This window comes from Phocoena phocoena, chromosome 4 (genome assembly GCF_963924675.1).
Source record: "Phocoena phocoena chromosome 4, mPhoPho1.1, whole genome shotgun sequence".
Lineage (NCBI taxonomy): Eukaryota > Metazoa > Chordata > Mammalia > Artiodactyla > Phocoenidae > Phocoena > Phocoena phocoena.
The window spans coordinates 76,332,145-76,350,162 of record NC_089222.1 but is presented as its reverse complement, the minus strand read 5'-3'; the positions used below and the strand labels follow the sequence as shown (position 1 = coordinate 76,350,162).

Here is an 18,018-nt window from a genome sequence, read left to right as displayed (position 1 = left end):
CAGACCAAATGAGGGAGTTAAAAATGAGGGTGAGAAAAATTTAGTTCCGCACCCAGCTTTTAGAGGGCGTCTTGTTCCCCATTTCGGGTGTGGCCCAAACTTAGGGAAATGCTGCGTTTCATCTTAGACAGAAATGGAAATCCTGCCAAACCTATGGAAAATTTCTCCTTCAAGTCAGATCGTCAGAAGTTATTTTTGAGGGTGATGAGATTATTTCAAATACCAGCTAGGGTTTCACTATGAGGATGAAGGGCAAACTTCTAGAGAAGATTCAGAGTGTGAAACTGAGGGTGGTTTCTGTAATGAGAGCCACGCTGGAGCTGATATAAGCCAGGGCAGAGGCTGTCACTGCAGGACCTACAGCTATGGTTTCCTTTCCTAAAGGAAGGCATTTGATGGGCATACTCGGAATTCCTAGGGATTACTGAAAACCAGAGCTGACCTGCTCCCCTGACATTTGGGTAATCTAAGTGTGACTCCTTAACCATGTCACTGATGGTTGGCACGGGCTAATTAATTTTAAAATTAAGGTAACACACGAGTTGCGGCACCAGTCTCGTTTTACTTAATTATATGGCTTCCAGAGTATACCTGGGATGGGGTCAGGAGGTACGCCCACTGAGAGTGAAACTTATCCCAGATGTATTAGGCAAATGTTCAGAAACCAGGACTGCAGCTGCATTCCTGACACTCCTTCTTAGACTCCCTGGAGACTAGATGAAGTGACCCATAGGGGAACGTGATGCTCTTTTAAAGTTTTTTCCCTGTAAGTTCAGCATCCTATGAAAGATGAGTTATAGGAAACAGTTGTAATGGAAGAGGCACTTCACCAAATGCAAATAATGTTTATTTTGTGGTGGTAAGAATATGGATAATTTCTTCTTGTTTTTGAGAACTGCGTGCATTTCACCTTTTCTACAATTAATCAGAAAGAAATAAAATATTTTTAGAAGCAGGGACAGGACAGTGGTCTCCAAACTCTTTAGATTAGCCACTCTCTCAATAAAATAGTTTTGAACTTGCAACCCCCTATATATGCATCCATATTAATTTATTAATTAGATATGTGTTATACTATCACTGATAAGCTCAAAATTCACTGTGCCTTTAGGGTGACGTTTGACTCTTTCATTAGAAGTTGTAGTGCCATATTTCAAACAGTCTTCTTGATAATTTTCAATTATTTTTTGCTTCTGGTTTCTTGACAGACCTAATTAGATTGTCATTGTTTCTTTGCCCCATCACGTGGCTGCCAAAGAGTTCAAAGTTTTCTTGTGCTTTCATGTTTAGTATTATCTTCAAACTGTAGTTTCTTTGAGGAACCGTGTTAAGCCACGTCTTTTTGTGAAGGGTAGTTTAGTTAAAACTAGATAATAGATAAGTCCATTTAACTGGGCACATGAAAACAGCAATAATTTGAAATATGCTGAAAGCAACTGAACAAATGAGCTGGTCCGCCCCTCTGCATTGTGGTCCTTCCACCATCCCTGAGGTGCCCTGCCCACCACATCACCTGCCATGTGTTCTGAGTGAGACTCCGGTGTCAGTACCCTATGAAAGTCCGGGGAAACGTCGTATCATTTTTTATTGGTTTGATCAAATATGTGTGCATATAATATATATGCACATACATATGCTTATTTATATACAGAGAATATTTCTCTCTGTTATCAATGGATAATCTTGGGTATCCCCTGGGGTGGGCATACCCATGTTGGAGAGTACTAGGAATGACACCAAGAAAGATACTCTATACAAGGGACTAAAAAATAGGCCACGGTTAATGATTTTTCTTTTAAATTTCTGACTCTATAATTAAAACCAAAGTTTTCTCAATGTACCTGAAAATTAATCTGCATCATTAACCAGGTAAGGAATGGAATAGCAAACTATAAATCCATGGGGTTCACATTAGGACAAGTTGGGGCCAGGCTGAGGCTGAGGAAAATGGCCTTCAAAGAGGAAAATTCTGCCTAGAGGAGAGAAAGCTGATTGTAATTTGCACTGGTGGTCTCAACTCTGTAATTGGTTGTATGCAGAGGCCTTTCACATTTTATACTTGATAAACATTTAGTGAGCACCTACTGTCAATACAACTTGATAAACATTTAGTGAGCACCTACTATGCACCAAAAATTGTGTTGGGCATTGAGGATAAAACAATCCCTGCCATCAGCGGGCTAGTTGGGGAGAACCATAGAAATAGAACCATCCTGTAATGTGATCATTCTATGACAGAGAGAAGTTTACAGCTTGATGAGAACACAGACAGGAATGCTTAGCTTTCTCAGGCTGCCCTTGGAAGGTTGCCCAATGAGATGACACCTGGAGGACAGGTAAAAGTTGGTGGCTAGGATTTGGCATCTCTGAAGGATGCCATCTAGCCTCTACCAGAATATCTCCAGAGCCCAGAAGCAGGGTTGGGGAGAGGAGGGAGCTCAGGATCTCATTAGTGTGTTGAACCAAGATCTCCACCCTTCTACCCTTTGGTCCTGGTTCTGTTCTCTGAAAAACAGAACAAATCTGCTTCCTTTTATTTGGCAGCCTTAATAATTAATATTTGAAGATGTTCATCACAGACCTCTTTTCCTTTATCTGAAAAATGTTGAGATTGTGTAAGTTATTTCTGCAGTCCCCTCTGACTCTAAAACTTCGATAACTACTTCTCTTTATTGTCAGCCCTTTTCTGTGGGACATAGCTCTGATGTACTCGCTGCTTTCTGGGTACACATTGTGCCTCTCCTGGTTGCCCCCTGCTGACTGGACTGTAGTTAGCCACAGCTGGCTTACACACACCCCTTGGGAGCTATGTGTCCAGGACCCTGGCACTCTCCCATCACAGCCCAGGAGATAGGGACCTTTTCTGCCTTGTTGAGGCTTGTGCTCCCTTAAAAGCCCCTGGTTGTCTTTTCAAGATACGTGCTTCCAATACACTGACTTTTTTTTTTTTTTAACTTAAATGAAAGCTTTTAATGTATTTTTACTCTCAAATTTTACTTTTTTTTTTTTTTTAGGCCCAGTTCTTCAGCCTATCAAAATAAATTTAATTTATTATTTCTATCAGTATTTCAACAATTTGAAATATTGACCAGGTCAGGCAGGGCTCTGCAGTGCTTCACTGGAAGTTTTCCTTCGGTGACACAGCCGTCAGCCTGCACAGTCATTCCTTCAAAGGGCCACATCATCTTCTAGTCCGATTTCATAGCCCTTTCCTCCATAGATACAGTGTGAGACTCTGCAAAGCCTTGCTGTTCTCCATGTTTGTAACATGCCTTAAATGCACCAACTTAGTAACTATATCGAGAAAGAAAATGAGATGTTTGAGATCAATTTTTTGTGGGTTCCCTTGGGATTCCTACAGCATTTTCTAAATGTACCCCAAGTCATTTGCAAAGGAAATGCAGAATAAATACAATACAGTAAACCAAAATTCTCACAAAATATTTATTTGATAGTTTCTTCTAGACTTTTGTCAAATTGGTTTCAGGATCATTGGGAGTTTCCTCTAACATCTTCCTTTGAAAAAAAAAGGATTATTTACACAGCTTTAGTATTGCGGCATGTCACTTGTTTTTGGCAAATTATCAAAGATCCCTGATGGAAGCTTTCAGATCATTCTGTAATGGGGTGGGTAAGGGGCTGTGGACCTGAAGTCAGGTGACATTATCAAGGTTCAAATGCTGCTTCTCCTTTCTGGTAAAGATAACAGGGAACTCCGTAGAAGGAAACGATGTAAGCTCCAGCACTGGGTGTTTAGCTTTCATGGGAGAAAACCCATTCTGACACTCAAGCATTGATAAGCTTTAGAATCGGTGAACAGTATACATCAGAGGAGCTCTTCAACAGAGGAGAGATTTTTTTGAAAACAGAATAGAGTCCTACAAGTCTCAAACTGATTAAGAGGCAAAGATATGGGCAAAATAAAGACTCAAGATCAGTCATGATTATAAAAGATCTCAGTTTTAATCATGATGATAATGAAAAAAAGAACATGAACTTGGTCATAAAAATTGTGTTGCATTATCCAGATTATCCAATTGGAATAGAAATTAGGTGACCAAACATTGGAACTCATCAGTTACAGTGTTGCAATATGTCCTTACATTTTTTTGCCAAAAATCAACCGAGTGGATATCTTTACTGCTAAGTCCTTCTGCTTTTCCAGAAAACTCTTGCAGTATCCTCAAAAGTTTTCTTATAGCTACATAAAGAAATATTTTAACTCTTTAGACAGGTTATATATATTTCTAAAACAGAGGGAAATTCTATGATACACTTTTAAAATAATCTGTATTAGAATTCACTAATCCTCATCATTTTATAAATTGATTAACAGAAAAAAAAACCACTAGACTAGACAAGAAGAACAAATGACTATGGTAATTTAGTTTATTTTAGTTTCACAGTGGTAATGCACATCAATGTACATACCCATTATAGATAAAATAGCCCTTCCCGTGCAGTGAGACTGTCTCTTCAGCTGCAATATGTCTTTCCCTATCAGCCAGCACTTGTAGGTCAGCGGAGAATATTTAACTTTCGCTCTTCTCGTTTTAATACAAATAATGACCTTATATTTAGAACAGAAAGATGTTCATTTGCAATTGACAGCTCATGTATTTCAGAGCATCTTACCACAATGAAATGCCTTGGATCCTTCCTCGCCACTGTTAGTTGGAATGGGACTGGACCTTAATGTACATAACATATGCAGCGTTGATCCGCACAGACACACACACCCTTTGCTGAGAGGCAGTGTAGTGCAGTCGTTGAGTATGCAGTATTTTGAGTTAGAGTGCCTGGCTTTGAAACCTGTTTCACCAGCTGTACTAATTGTGTGATTTTTAGACAAGTTACTCATTTGGTTTCCTCCTCTGAGAAATAGGTATGAGAATAATAATTCCCAGTCCCCATAGGGTTATTAAGGATTTAATGAGTTAACACATAGAACATTTTTAGCAAAGTGCCTAGCACTTAATAAATACTTTAATACATTGTAGTCAGCATTGTTATTATTAATAAAATACCTAAATAATATATATTGGGTTGGCCAAAAGTTTGTTCGGGTTCTTCCGTAAGATGTTATGGAAGAACTCGAACGAATCTTTTGGCCAACCTGATACTAATATGCTGTCCATACATATACATATGTATATGTATTTGCATCCAGATTTTAAGCAAACATTCCATCTTATTCTCCCCCATTGTTTCTCTCTGAATTTGTTACCCAGTCCTGTTAGGTGATCCCTGAGTGTTCACGTAACTGCTATGAGAGCCACAGGCATTTGTGCTTGCCATACAGAGAACATGCCCATGCAGAGGGCAGGTTACACTTCTCTTTGCCACAGCGTTTGTCGCAGTGTTCACACCCCAATGCTGGATTGCAGATGTGTCCCCTGTTCATGGCAAAGGCCCTTGGGAAACCAGAGAATTCTAGATAGGTTAACGTGACCTTTATACTGAGTATAAATACTCAGTGTCAATTTTTTTTAACGTCTTTATTGGAGTATAATTGCTTTACAATGGTGTGTTAGTTTCTGCTGTATAAAAAAGTGAATCAGCTATATGTATACACACATCCCCATATCTCCTCCCTCTTGTGTCTCCCATCCTCCCTATCCCACCCCTCTAGGTGGTCACAAAGCACCAAATTTTTTCAATTTACCACCTCTTCAACAAAAATATCCTACTGGGGGAAAGCTATGTAGTTTTTTTTGAATGGGTAAATTATTCCTGGCATTATATAAGGCCACAAACACACAGTTTATTGATCTGTTCGAAACACATGATTAATTTCAAAGGTTCATGTGAAGTGAAGAAAATGGAGTTATCAGGAGTTTGTGGGGGTTTTTTAGAGAAGAAAACAGGAGAAAGGTTAAACAGGCACTTCTCTGAAGTGAGAAAAATAAAAAGAAAGCTATCCCCTGAAGTTAGTTCTTGGACCAGCTCTGTTGATATGACACCGTGGTTAAGAGCCCTGGACTTTGTAGTTGAATGCTGAGCTCTGCCACCACCAGCTCTGAGACCATGAGGCAAATGATCTGACTTCTGTGTGCCTTCGTTTCCTCCTAGAGTTGCTGTGAGGATGAAATAAAAGAAAATCAAATGCTTAACACTGTCTATCCCATAATAAATGCACCATTCAGGGTAGAATCTTCTTTTAACCATGGTCATCATCTTCATCGTGATCACCAGCATCTAAGAATGATCAGAAGAAAAGGAATACACAGTGAAATTTCCAACTTTGCAGCTGATAATAAAGAGCTAAGGTGATGGGAATAGACCGTAGGAAGTGGGAAGAGAGGGACAGGTGAGTTTGTTTCAGGCAGGTACACTTGGGGGTGAGTGGAGAAAGCATTCTCTACACATAACTCCTGGGAAGGACCCAGAAAATGGGAGGAGCCAGTGAAGAGGGTTTTCTGAGAACAGAGCTCAAGGCTACTGCTAAACCAAGTCCCTTGGGTCAGTTTTTGACCACAGAATACTGGGTTCAGTGAATCTCATCTGGTAGGAAAGCTTTTTGAAGTGGCTTCCCATTTCCCACTGCCTCTTATCCTTTCTAAATTCCTGTTCACCTCCTTCTCGGATTTTCCTTATGGCTGTGGCTCTAGAGTAGATAATTGTTAGAATAGAAACACTGCCAATGTACCTCTCATATCCTCACATGCCAATTAATTCAGAAGAGTGAGGCAGAGAGAGGCCACTGGAGCCCAGAGAGGAGCTGAGTGAGCCAGGAGCCGAGATGGAGCTAATGGAGTGGAAGGAGAAAGCAAAATAGGTGGATTGAAAGCTGAATGCCCTGTGGGTACTTTCTATTCCATCTTTCACTCATTTGGTTCAGGCCCTAGTTTCTGCCTAGTACAAATTCTTCCAGGTTTCTTTTCCAAATGGAGTTAGATCACCAGATCAATCCCCAGACAGGTTTTCCTTTTCATGGCTTTGTCTGTGTATTAGCAAATTAACCCATGTCCCATGTTATGAGATAAGCCGGAGAAAAACGTCAGGTTCTGGGGGTTGTCATGAAGCTCTTCATGACAGAGGGGTGACTTTGAAGGGCAGTGAGGACTTGAGCAGACTGGGAGGAGGGACAAGGATGTCTCAGGGCTGCTGGACCAGAGAAGGTGATTGGAGAGGGCAGAGCTACTTCTCAAGATCAAGGAGTAAACCAGATGCCTGGTTCACATAACAGAAGAGCATGAGATGGGACCAGAAAGCTAGGTTTGTTCATTAGCTGTAAAGCAAGCTTCAGGTTTGAAAACTAATTTTTTTCTTTAAAAAAAAAAAAAAGAGCCCCTGCCATAATGCCAACCTTGTGCCCCAGAAAGAAGGTGGAGAGAGGGAAGCCAATGACAGAATATTCCTTGAGGAAACAGAAAATACTCAGGAAAGAAAATATTTAAACTCCAGCCAACATTCGAAATTCATAAATCAGATTATTTCAAGGCTCTTGGCATCAGTTCTTGGGGATTTGGGAAGAGAGTCAGACATGACTGTGTGTAGACCCAGGGAGCGAGACTTGGAAGGCAGGCTGTTGCATTGAGAAGCTCCTTGAAATTCTCATTCTTCAGGCTTCATGACAGACTTGGGTCCTTCAGCTCGATGGTATTGGGAGGTACGGGTGGAGGAGGGGAAGGCAGGAATATAGAAACACCAGATACAGAATCCTGGGCATACTTCACATTTGCTTTAGATTCAGATTGCCAAGATACCAGACCTCTGAGCCTCACTCTCCCCAACCAAAGCACCTCACCTTTGCTCTGCCCTAACCAGGACCCTCAACACTTGCCTTTCTGCTCTACAGACTCAGGCCTTGGGACCCCTCTGGGATCTTCTTGCAGCAAACAGCTTCTTCATAGACTTCATAGACAAAACAAAAACTAAAGTGTAAAGAAAAGGCAGACTCTTCCTTTCGTGCTTGTTTTCTCATTTTTATTTTCCTTAAGCTTGTAGACAGGGAAATGGACTAAAAATTTTGTTTGGTCTATTTTCCATATATTATCTGATAAATGACTTATATCCAGCATATATTAAGAACTCTTACAAATCTATAGTCAAAAGATAACCTAGCTTTTGAAAAATGAGCAAAAAACTCAACACTTTCTAAAAGTAGATACCAATGGTCAATAAGCATATGAAAATGTGCTCACCACCATGAGTCATCAGTGAAATACAACCTCAAACCATAATAAGATATCACTTCACACCCACTAGCTTGGCTAAAATTAAATAGACTGATAATACAAAATGATGGTGAGCAACTGGAACTTTCACAGGGAATGCAAAATTCCTCTTGGGAATGTTAAACGTCCACTTACCCTATGACCCTACAATTGCACTCCTAAGTGACCCTCAAGAGAAATGAAAACCAGTGTCCACAGTAAGACTTGTGCAAGAACTTTCACATCAGCCTTATTCATAATAGCCAAACACTGAAAACAACCCAGGGGTTCACCAGCTAGAGGATAGATATACAAATCACGGTATCTCTATACCATGGAACTCAGCAGTAGCAAGGAATGAACTGATACAATACAGATAAATCTTAAATACAGTGTGTTGAACACAGAAGCTAGACATGAAAGAGTCCATACTGTATGATTTCATTTGTATGGAATCTAAGAATCTGTGAGGATAGAAATCAGAAAATGGTACCTGAAGTGGGGCAGGGGCAGGAACTGACTGGAAAGGATGACTCCCTAGGGTGATGGAAGGGTCCTATATTTTGTTTTTGGTGATGGCTACACCAGTAACTAAACTTGTCAAAACTCATAGAACTGAATGCTTAAAATTTATATATCTTATTATATGTAAATTATACTTCAATTTTTTTAAATACAGGAAGGAAAAACATAGCTATAGGCCTAGTCTACAAAGGCCTATTCATTCTATAAATTATCTCTTATAAATTATAAGTTATCTCTCTTATTTTTCTCAGTTTAACTCCTTTCTCTAGTTAGAGAATGAAGTGCTTTTCAAAGATGGGACATAGGGACTTCCCTGGCTGTCCAGTGGTTAAGACCTTGCCTTCCAATGCAGGGGGTGTGGGTTTGATCCCTGGTTGGGGAGCTAAGATCCCACATGCCTCGCGGCCAAAAAACCAAAACAGAAAACAGAAGCAATAATGTAACAAATTCAATAAAGACTTTAAAAATGGTCCACATCAAAAAAAATCTAAAAAAGACAGGATATAACAAAAACCTGTTTGCCTACCAACCTGCTGGTTCCCGGATCCCCAAGGGCTCCCCACAGTAAGTAGATACTAGGTTTTCGGGCTGAGCTCAGTGGATCCCTTAGTTGACCTGCAAAGAGGTGGCAGCATGAGGTGAGAACCCATGACAGTGAAGGTAATATTTTTACAGTTCCCCATTTCTGCTTCAAAGAGAGAAAGTGTACTTTCAGTGGAGGAAAGTCTTACTGCTAGACAAAGAGTGGAATCCTGTGCCCAGGATGGCAGCCCCTCACAAGGGACTGCTTGCCTTTCCCGTCCCAGCCTTTATGGCCCCAGCACAGCATGGAACATCACCATCTCTCAGCTGCATCTTTCCTTCTCTTTGTCCCCTGATGCCCCTGGACAGCAGTGTTTGGTAACTGGGAAGGTTATGCCACATGTCAGCTGGGATGAGACCCAGCATGCTGAAAATCACTAAGCTGGGCTCTGGGCCGTGTGCTTAGGCTGCCTGGGCCATACTGCAACTGTGTGATCTGGGGTGAGGCTTCCATTGCCTCTTCCCAGAAAAGAGGGTGACAGCACCTGTGCCATTGCCGTCACAGGGCTACCACAGGGCTAGCATGTGATAACAGACCTGAAAACCGTTTTAGAAAAGGTTTTATTTGATTCACATATCAGGTGGAACTGTTATCCAATTCAATACTTCTGAGTTCTTACTATGTGGATGATAGCAACGATTGTAAAGGAAGAATAGGATTCAGTCTCTATTTGCAGGCACATATTTGCGAGTAAATGAGGGCACATCACGGGAGTGAAGGTGTAGAGCAATAACCAATTAGCAAAGTCATATTAGGGCAAGGTTTTCCTTCACTACATGTTCCGTCTTCATTAGACTCATTCATGCCTCAATAGAGTTTAATCTGCTTGGATTTCTAGAGTTAAGTTATACATTTATACCTCGTTTTGTTACCACTTCCTGGTATCAGCCATTGTAGCAGAGAGAATCCTGTACAACAGAACATGGGAACCAGATCAGGGCCCCTGGGTTTGGGGTCTAACCAATTATGTAACCTCGGGCCATTTACTGGGATTCTCCAGCCCTCTGTTTCTGGTTCTTGAAAAGAGTTAGACTCAGTACTTAATTTCTGAGGCCCTCTCCAATGCTGAGATCTTTACAACAATGGCTGTGGTATGGTGGACAAAGTCTTTGCAGTCAGGAGAAGAACTGAGTATTGTCCTCAGGTCGTGCCCCTCATGAGCAGGGTGAACTCTGGGCAAAGCATTCCATCTGTGTGAGGGAGCGTCAGCTTCTCTTCTGTGAGATGGACCTGGGATGTCCACCCTGCCTGCCTCTCCAGGTTACTGTGGGAGTAGGATGAGATGGAGTGTGAAAACCTTTCTAAACCATAATCCATCATGTAAGTGTTTGCTACTGCTGTAGACATTGAAACACAGGGAGAACACTTTTAAAGGCATGCATACGTGGGTGCATGGCACCATTGCTTAAACGTAGTCTAGGGGTCAAAAAAGAGATGCAAAGTAGAGACAGATATGAAGCTTGGGTTAGTTAGTAAGGCTCTTGTGGACCAGTGAGCCTGCACTGATGGTGGTTCCCTCACAGGTGACGGCAGAGCTAGATGCCTGGAATGAGGACTTGCTTCGGCAGATGAATGACTTCAACACGGAGGATCTGACGCTGGCGGAGCAGCGGCTGCAGCGCCACACGGAGCGGAAGCTAGCCATGAACAACATGACCTTCGAGGTCATCCAGCAGGGCCAGGATCTGCACCAGTACATCATGGAGGTCCAGGCCTCAGGTAGGCGACCTGTCCCGTGCTCCTGCTTCTGGTGGGGAGATGATGAAGACAAGGACAGCAGCTTGACTCCAACAAGCCCTTCCGCTCCACTCACTCATTCTCTTCCCACAGGTACAAGGAACAGAGGTTTTTGACCCCATGTTAATGAAAAAGAAATGGAAGCATGAGAGCTGAAACTGTTTGTCTGAGGTTGCCCGGTTAGGCTATGATAAAAATAGGAATAGGGCCAGGTTCTCCTGGTGCTGTGGGGAGAAGGGGAAAAACCAATGATGGAAATTAGCACAGATCCAAAAACATGGTGGTCTGGAGAGATAAACCAGGTGGGCTGCAAAGGCCGTCAGGCATCCTTGTGAATTGTATTCAGATGTACATACGGATGCTGCTGTCCCACCCCTGTGCCCTGCACACACTCTCCTGCCCTGTCCTCCACCGCCAGAGCCGGCTCCTCATTCCAGTCCAGGCCTCTCTGTCCTCATTTTTCTTAAAGCTGTCTGTGCTTGAGTGTAAGAAGTACTGATAAAGTTTATGGCGAGGTCATATAAATTTTATAACTTCTCAAAAAACACATGGCCAAGTTACCCAGGCTTGACTTCTTTTCCTGCTCAGGATTTATTCACTGTTTTTTTTTTTTGTGGTATGCAGGCCTCTCACTGCTGTGGCCTCTCCCATTGCGGAGCACAGGCTCCGTACGCGCAGGCTCAGCGGCCATGTCTCACGGGCCCAGCCGCTCTGCGGCATGCGGGATCCTCCTGGACCAGGGCACGAACCCGTGTCCCCTGCATCGGCAGGCGGACTCCCGACCACTGCGCCACCAGGGAAGCCCTATTCACTGTTTATCCAACAAGACAACGAACACTTAATGTTACACCTGCCACTTTCTAGAACAGCCTTTGATGTTAGAACCGGAGAGAGCCATAGCTGTCCCCTCGTCCAACTAGTCCAGAAAGAGGAAGTCACTGATCTGGACTCACACCAGTGAAGTGCCGGAACCCAGGTCTCCACACTGCCACCCACCCGGGTCCTCCAGGAAGAAGCAGATAGGGCCTCAAGCCATCAACTCTTTAAAACATGGTCTGTCCATGTCCCTGCTGATTGTGAAGGATATTTAAATCATGAGATTGTCAGGCAGGCTTGACTTTAGGGTAACGTGTTTCTCTTAATGACCTGATAGAGGACATAGCAGCATTCAAAGGAACGTCACTTCTTTTTTTTTTTTTTTGGCGGTACGCGGGCCTCTCACTGTTGGGGTCCCTCCCGTTGCGGAGCACAGGCTCCGGACGCACAGGCTCAGCGGCCATGGCTCACGGGCCCAGCTGCTCCGCAGCATGTGGGATCTTCCCGGACCGGGGCACGGACCCGTGTCCCCTGCATCGGCAGGCGGACTCTCAACCACTGCGCCACCAGGGAAGCCTGGAACTCCACTTCTAACCAGAGGAGAGACAATCTAGTAAATTCTATTTACTTTGGTCAGCATAATCTTTCCTTGAATTTTCATTTGTTGTGAACAGGCTGCAGCTGCCTATGAGAGCCAGGCCTGTTTACAGGGTGCAGCCCATGCTCCACACAGCTCCAAGAAGCCCCTTCATTCCCATCATAGTCTATCTGGGGACTGTTGTTAAAATGACAATGCCCAGATGCTGTGATCTAACACCTCTGAATGGGACTTGGGCATCGGCAAAAGCTCCTCAGGTGATACCACTGTGCAGCCAGGGCTGAGAACCACTGCTTTTCATCTTGATGGTTAAATCACAGCAGCTGATATCTATGACGTGCCCCAGGACAACGACTTCCAAATGTGGTCCCAGGTCAGCAGCATCAGCATTACCTGAGAACTTGTTAGAAATGCAAGTTCAAGGGCCCATCCCGGGAATGTGCCACGTCAGAATCTCTTGCGGGTGAGGCCCAGCAGTCTGTTTCAGTAAGCCCTCTAGGTGATTCTGATGCGCTAATCTAGGGCCACTGATCAGGACCTACTCTAAGTGTGGGCCCTGAGCCAGCAGCAGGCGGCATCACCCTAGAGCTGATCAGAAAGGCGGAATCCCCGACTTGCGAATCTGAATTTGCATTTTAACAAAATCTTCAGGTAAATCATGTGCGTGTTAAAGTTTGAGAAGCAGTGTTCTTGGCCACAGCTGTGCCTTTTCAAGGCCTTATTAGGGAAGGGGGAAACTGTGACTGAGAACCTTGTCTGGACTCAGGGTTTCACCCGACAACTTGTCCCCGTGATGCTCGCCGTAGACCGCTCTCCAACTGAGATGCGGAACCGTGAGAGAACGCAGACGTAGTACCTAGAAGAGAGGCTGTGCAGAGAGACTGCAGGGATGCTCCTCCCCCATCCCTTCATCCCTCAGTATCGACGTGTCTGGCAGGTGGAGCGCCTCACCTGCCTGAAAACCTGTGGCACGTAGGAGCAGGATGCTGGCGTGACCTTGGGCAAGTGCACCTCTGTCCAAGAGCCAGGTATCCTTGGTAACGGAAAGACTGCCGGGAGCTGGCAGTCCCTGAAGACTGGCTGTGCTTGGCAGCCACCTTAACCATGAGGGCTGAGTGGGTGAAAACACCCCAAGCAGATGGGCTGCCCACCCCCACATATCCTGTTCTCGGAATGAGCTTTGTCAAAAGAGCCTGATTGGCCTCTTCAGTCTCTCCTGAGACTGGCTGTTCCCCTGCTTCTCCTCAGCTGGCTGTTCAGTCTGGCATAGCCCATGAGGCCTCAAGGCTCTCAGGGAAGCTCTCTCTGTCTACTGCCGTGTGCCTGTCCTGCAGAGGAGGCGTCAACCTCATCTCTGGCTTGGAGGAAGGGAGGGCAGCAACACGCCAGAGCTGGGGTCCAGAGGTGGAGGTTGGAGGTGGACCGAGAGTGGGCCTTACCGAGGACCTAGGTGGCCAAGGAAGGCAGTACTTCAGAGACACAGGACTGAGGCAATAAATGGGTTGGGCACTTACCTTGTCTGTCTAATGAACTATATTTGAACTAGAGGTAAAATAAACTGTTGTCTCAGAAAAAGGACAATTAGCAAAATTAAGAATTTGGTTGCTATTTAGCCCTCCAGGCTAAAATAATTAGGGCTTATGCTTTGATTTTTATAGAAGTGAATGATTTTTATTGGATTTTTATAGGAGAAGTAGGGAATTTCCTTACACTTATTTTTTGGTATGAAGTTTGAAACATTCAGCCGGGTCCTGCTAAATCCGCCTGATGTGCCAACAACCCTAACCAAAGCAAAAGCCTTGTTTAAATCATCAGCCTTAGCAATGGTTGGCAAAATAGGAACAGTTTCTTTACTTGCTCATTGTTTAGGGTTATCTACTGGGCCTCAAGTTGGCAAGTGGCAGGGTTTGCTGGAACGAGTCGAGTTGGAGTAAACCCACTGGCTGAATTCAAGGTCCAGCTGCACCACCAACAAGCACTTTGACTTTGGAAGTCCCTGTTCTTTCTCTGTAGACCTTAGTTTCTTCTTTTGTCCAGTGTGGCAGGCAGGCCTTCATTCCTAAAGTGCCCTCCAGTTCTCACTTGCCATGATTCAGCCTCACTGCCCCCATTGGTTATGGCCCAGGTCTTCACCCTAATGTCACCAACCATGTGACTGTTACCCATGACCTAAGGAATAAGACAGGAGCTGGGTATCCTGTGCATACGTTGCTTTTGTGGTTTAAAGCGTCAAGTTCTCTCTTTATGCAAGGTTTTTAAGTGAAAACTCTATGGAGTCTGTGGCAATGGTGCTTCAAATTTACTGTGCCTGGAAAGTACCCAGACCCAGCATTTAAATGAAATCTTAAATTAGGTCGTGGGGGGCTTCCCTGGTGGCACAGTGGTTAAGAATCCGCCTGCCAATGCAGGAGGCACAGGTTCGAGCCCTGGTCCGGGAAGATCCCACATGCCGCGGAGCAACCAAGCCTGTGAGCCACAACTACTGAGCCTTCCAGACACAGCTACTGAAGCCGGCACTTAGAGCCCGTGCTCCACAACAAGAGAAGCCACCACAATGAGAAGCACGCGCACCGCAACAGAGTAGCCCCTGCTCACCGCAACTAGAGAAAGCCCGTGCACAGCAACGAAGACCCAACGCAGCCATAAATTAATTAACTTAAAAAAATTAGGTTGTGAGGATCACTCTTCTCCTCGCACGTAGAGGTTAAGGGTACAGCCAGGAGAGAGAGAGAGATCCCCTTTGTTGGGATCCCGGCCACACCTCTCGCTACCTGGGTGTCCTTGAGCATGTTACCCAATCTCTCTAAGCTTCACCTTCCTCAGAAGAACGGCAGTTATAGGAATCCTAACCATATGGAGTCATCGTGAGGATGCAGTGGGAGAAACACAAGCGTGGCAAAAGTTCAGTAAAGCCTGATAACTGTTGTATACTCTACTGGTGTTCTAGTGCATACTGAATTCTGTTGGGATTATTTGTGTTCCCGTAGCTTCGCTAGCAGCATGAGGGTAGGGCTCCTCCTTTCTTCTCTTTACATTCCCGGTATCCAGCAGAGTGGTTATGTCTCTCGCCATAGCAGATTCTCAATGTTAATGTTTACTGAATTAATCAAGAGTGAACATCAGTCTGGGGGAAACAGATATACGTAAAAATAATGGGCCACAAATAATTGTACTTGTGTCATAAAAGGAAAGAAAAGGCCTGTGTTCTTCCAAAATGCAAGCTACTCTGGGGTGAAGGAATGTGGATCTGGAGGAAGGGAAGAAAAGTGGATATAAAACAATCGTTCTTAGCCTGATTACACCATCTTCACCTATTTTATTTCCTGTGTTCATCTCACATTAAAAATATATATATATATCAAGCAAGATAGATGAAAATGAAGGGCTGGAGTCTCAGGGCAGGCAGGGAGCCTGTTCTGGATGATTCTCTAAGCAGGTGGCTGGTCCCTTTGATGGAGCACCAGGCTAAGAAGCCCATTTGCGTGTGATGTGGCATGTGTAAGCCATGAGCTTCCCACAGAGAGATACTTTGCCCAGGCCCAGCATACTAAACACCAGAGATGCATGCAGGGTGAAAACGAGCTGGAAGAAAATCTGCGTTGTGGCTGGAAACAGGGATCCACTTCTGCAGGTGGATCTTAAATTACATTTTAAAAAGTAAGCATGGAGGCCAAGGGTCATCCCATGTTGCGTAGCGCTGCAAAGGTAGAAATTTTGTATTTCTTCTTGTTTTTTTATTTCAGTCAAGGAGATGCTCTACCTCATCCCCTTGGTAATTGCAGACAGTAACTGGAGGGAGTTGACTGCTAAAGGAACAAGTCGTTCTCTTCTCTGTCTCCCACAGATATTTCAGGAGCTGGGCCTTGGAATTATGAAACTGACAGAAAAAATAAACCTGAAAAGATACTGAAATTATTACCATGTAACACCAGAAAAAAATTTCCCACTCTCCCATATTGTTCTTATATAAAGCACTATTTTTGCTTCTAGAAAAGAATTTCCTTTAGCGTGTACGGACTTTCCTTATATGCCCCCACTGTGTCAGGCAGGTGTGTTGGTGGCGGCAGTGATGAACTTCTGAGTTGCTTTTTTAGGGGACCTAAGTAGTTAGCTAAGAAAATCACCACTGGCCAACTATTCTCTTCAGATGGACTTAGCATCCAATGGTAAATGGCATCTAACCAGCTAGAAGAGAGTGTGCCTTTGGCAGAAGTTCCTGAGACAGGGTCTCTGGGGCTTTGTTTTGTATTTCCCAATGTGATCCAGAGGCTCGGTTGTGAATATTCTGGGTGTAGGCGAACTGCCCAGCAGGGACTGCTGTATGCGGCCTTGTCTGGGATGGAATCCAGAGGACCACCTCTTTGACTCCAGTTGATAAGGAGCCGATCATCTGTTGAAGAGTTGTTTCCTGACAAAGGATCAGTTAATCCAAAAGAGAAAGCATGGTTCGAGCATCCCAAACTAAGACCCGTTCTGGTGATCTATCCAGTTTCACTGAGGGATATGCAGAGGTTGGGAGGGTGCTGGTGATAGCTATTTCCAGATTCCAGCTTTCATGTGCATATAGAAGGAAATGTAGTCTTTATGGTACTACCTGGTTTTTAATGGTTTACATTTTGTTTAAATCAGGAATTGAGTTAATCTGTGAAAAAGACGTTGATCTGGCAGCCCAGGTGCAAGAGCTATTGGAGTTTCTCCAGGAGAAGCAGCACGAGTTGGAGCTCAACGCAGAGCAGACCCATGAGCGGCTCGAGCAGTGTCTCCAACTGCGGCACCTCCAGGCGGAGGTCAGACAGGTGAGCCTGACCCTCCTCTTGCAGCCTGGGCTTCCCAGTGGCTGAGTCTGGCCTGGGCCTGCTCCTGGAACGGGGTAAGGCATACAGAGCCACCGGTATAACCAGAATTAGGAAATAGGTAAGTTAAGGAGTGGTTGTATTCGTTTCTGAAAGCTAGGCTGCTATCTACTGACTCTAACACATAGATCTAATGGTACAATGGCTCAAACTACAAGTGCATTATTTCTCTGACATATAACAATCTAAGGAGAGCACCTCAGTGCTGTTCCAGGTTGCCCTCAGTCACTGAATCGATTCTCTTCCTCTCTATCCTCAGCCCTGCCCAGAGTTCAGAGGAAATGCAAAGCCTGTATCAATAAACATATTCAGCCTTTAGAGCCAGCTTGATTAATTTGTGTGCCTAGTACAGGACCTGACATATACTTGAGAATCAATAAGGGGTAGCCATCCTTCAGTTCTCATCATTCTTTTCAATGTGTGTGCGGTTCTTATAAGAAAATGTTCTAGTCACATTAAAGCCAATTTTAAAAAGAAAAGAGTACTTACCTGTATGAGACATGATACTAGCTATCTTTCTAAAGGACATCCCTGTGCCATTCCTAGGGATCTCTAGGAACATACACACAATGACCAATGACACATTTTAAAAATACTACATATTTATATTATGAACAGACTAAGTGGGAATTTTTAGCATAATTATTGGGGATTTCCTATTTAGACCAAGTGGGATTGAAGAAATACAAATATTATTATAGTTCCATTTATTGAGTGTTGTGTGCCTTTTATACCTATCTCTTGATC

At 44.0% G+C, this 18,018-nt stretch overlaps 1 protein-coding gene across 6 annotated transcripts in view; it reads left to right on the top strand.

Annotated features, from left to right (window-relative positions):
* KALRN (kalirin RhoGEF kinase) overlaps positions 1 to 18,018 on the top strand; it is a 640,054-nt gene that overhangs the window by 347,890 nt on the left and 274,146 nt on the right. For all 6 annotated transcript variants that reach the window (XM_065877078.1, XM_065877079.1, XM_065877083.1 and 3 more), the window contains exons 14-15: positions 10,791 to 10,986; positions 17,048 to 17,214. In XM_065877078.1, the coding sequence (XP_065733150.1) occupies positions 10,791 to 10,986; positions 17,048 to 17,214 (363 nt within the window). The remainder of the gene's footprint in view (positions 1 to 10,790; positions 10,987 to 17,047; positions 17,215 to 18,018) is intronic.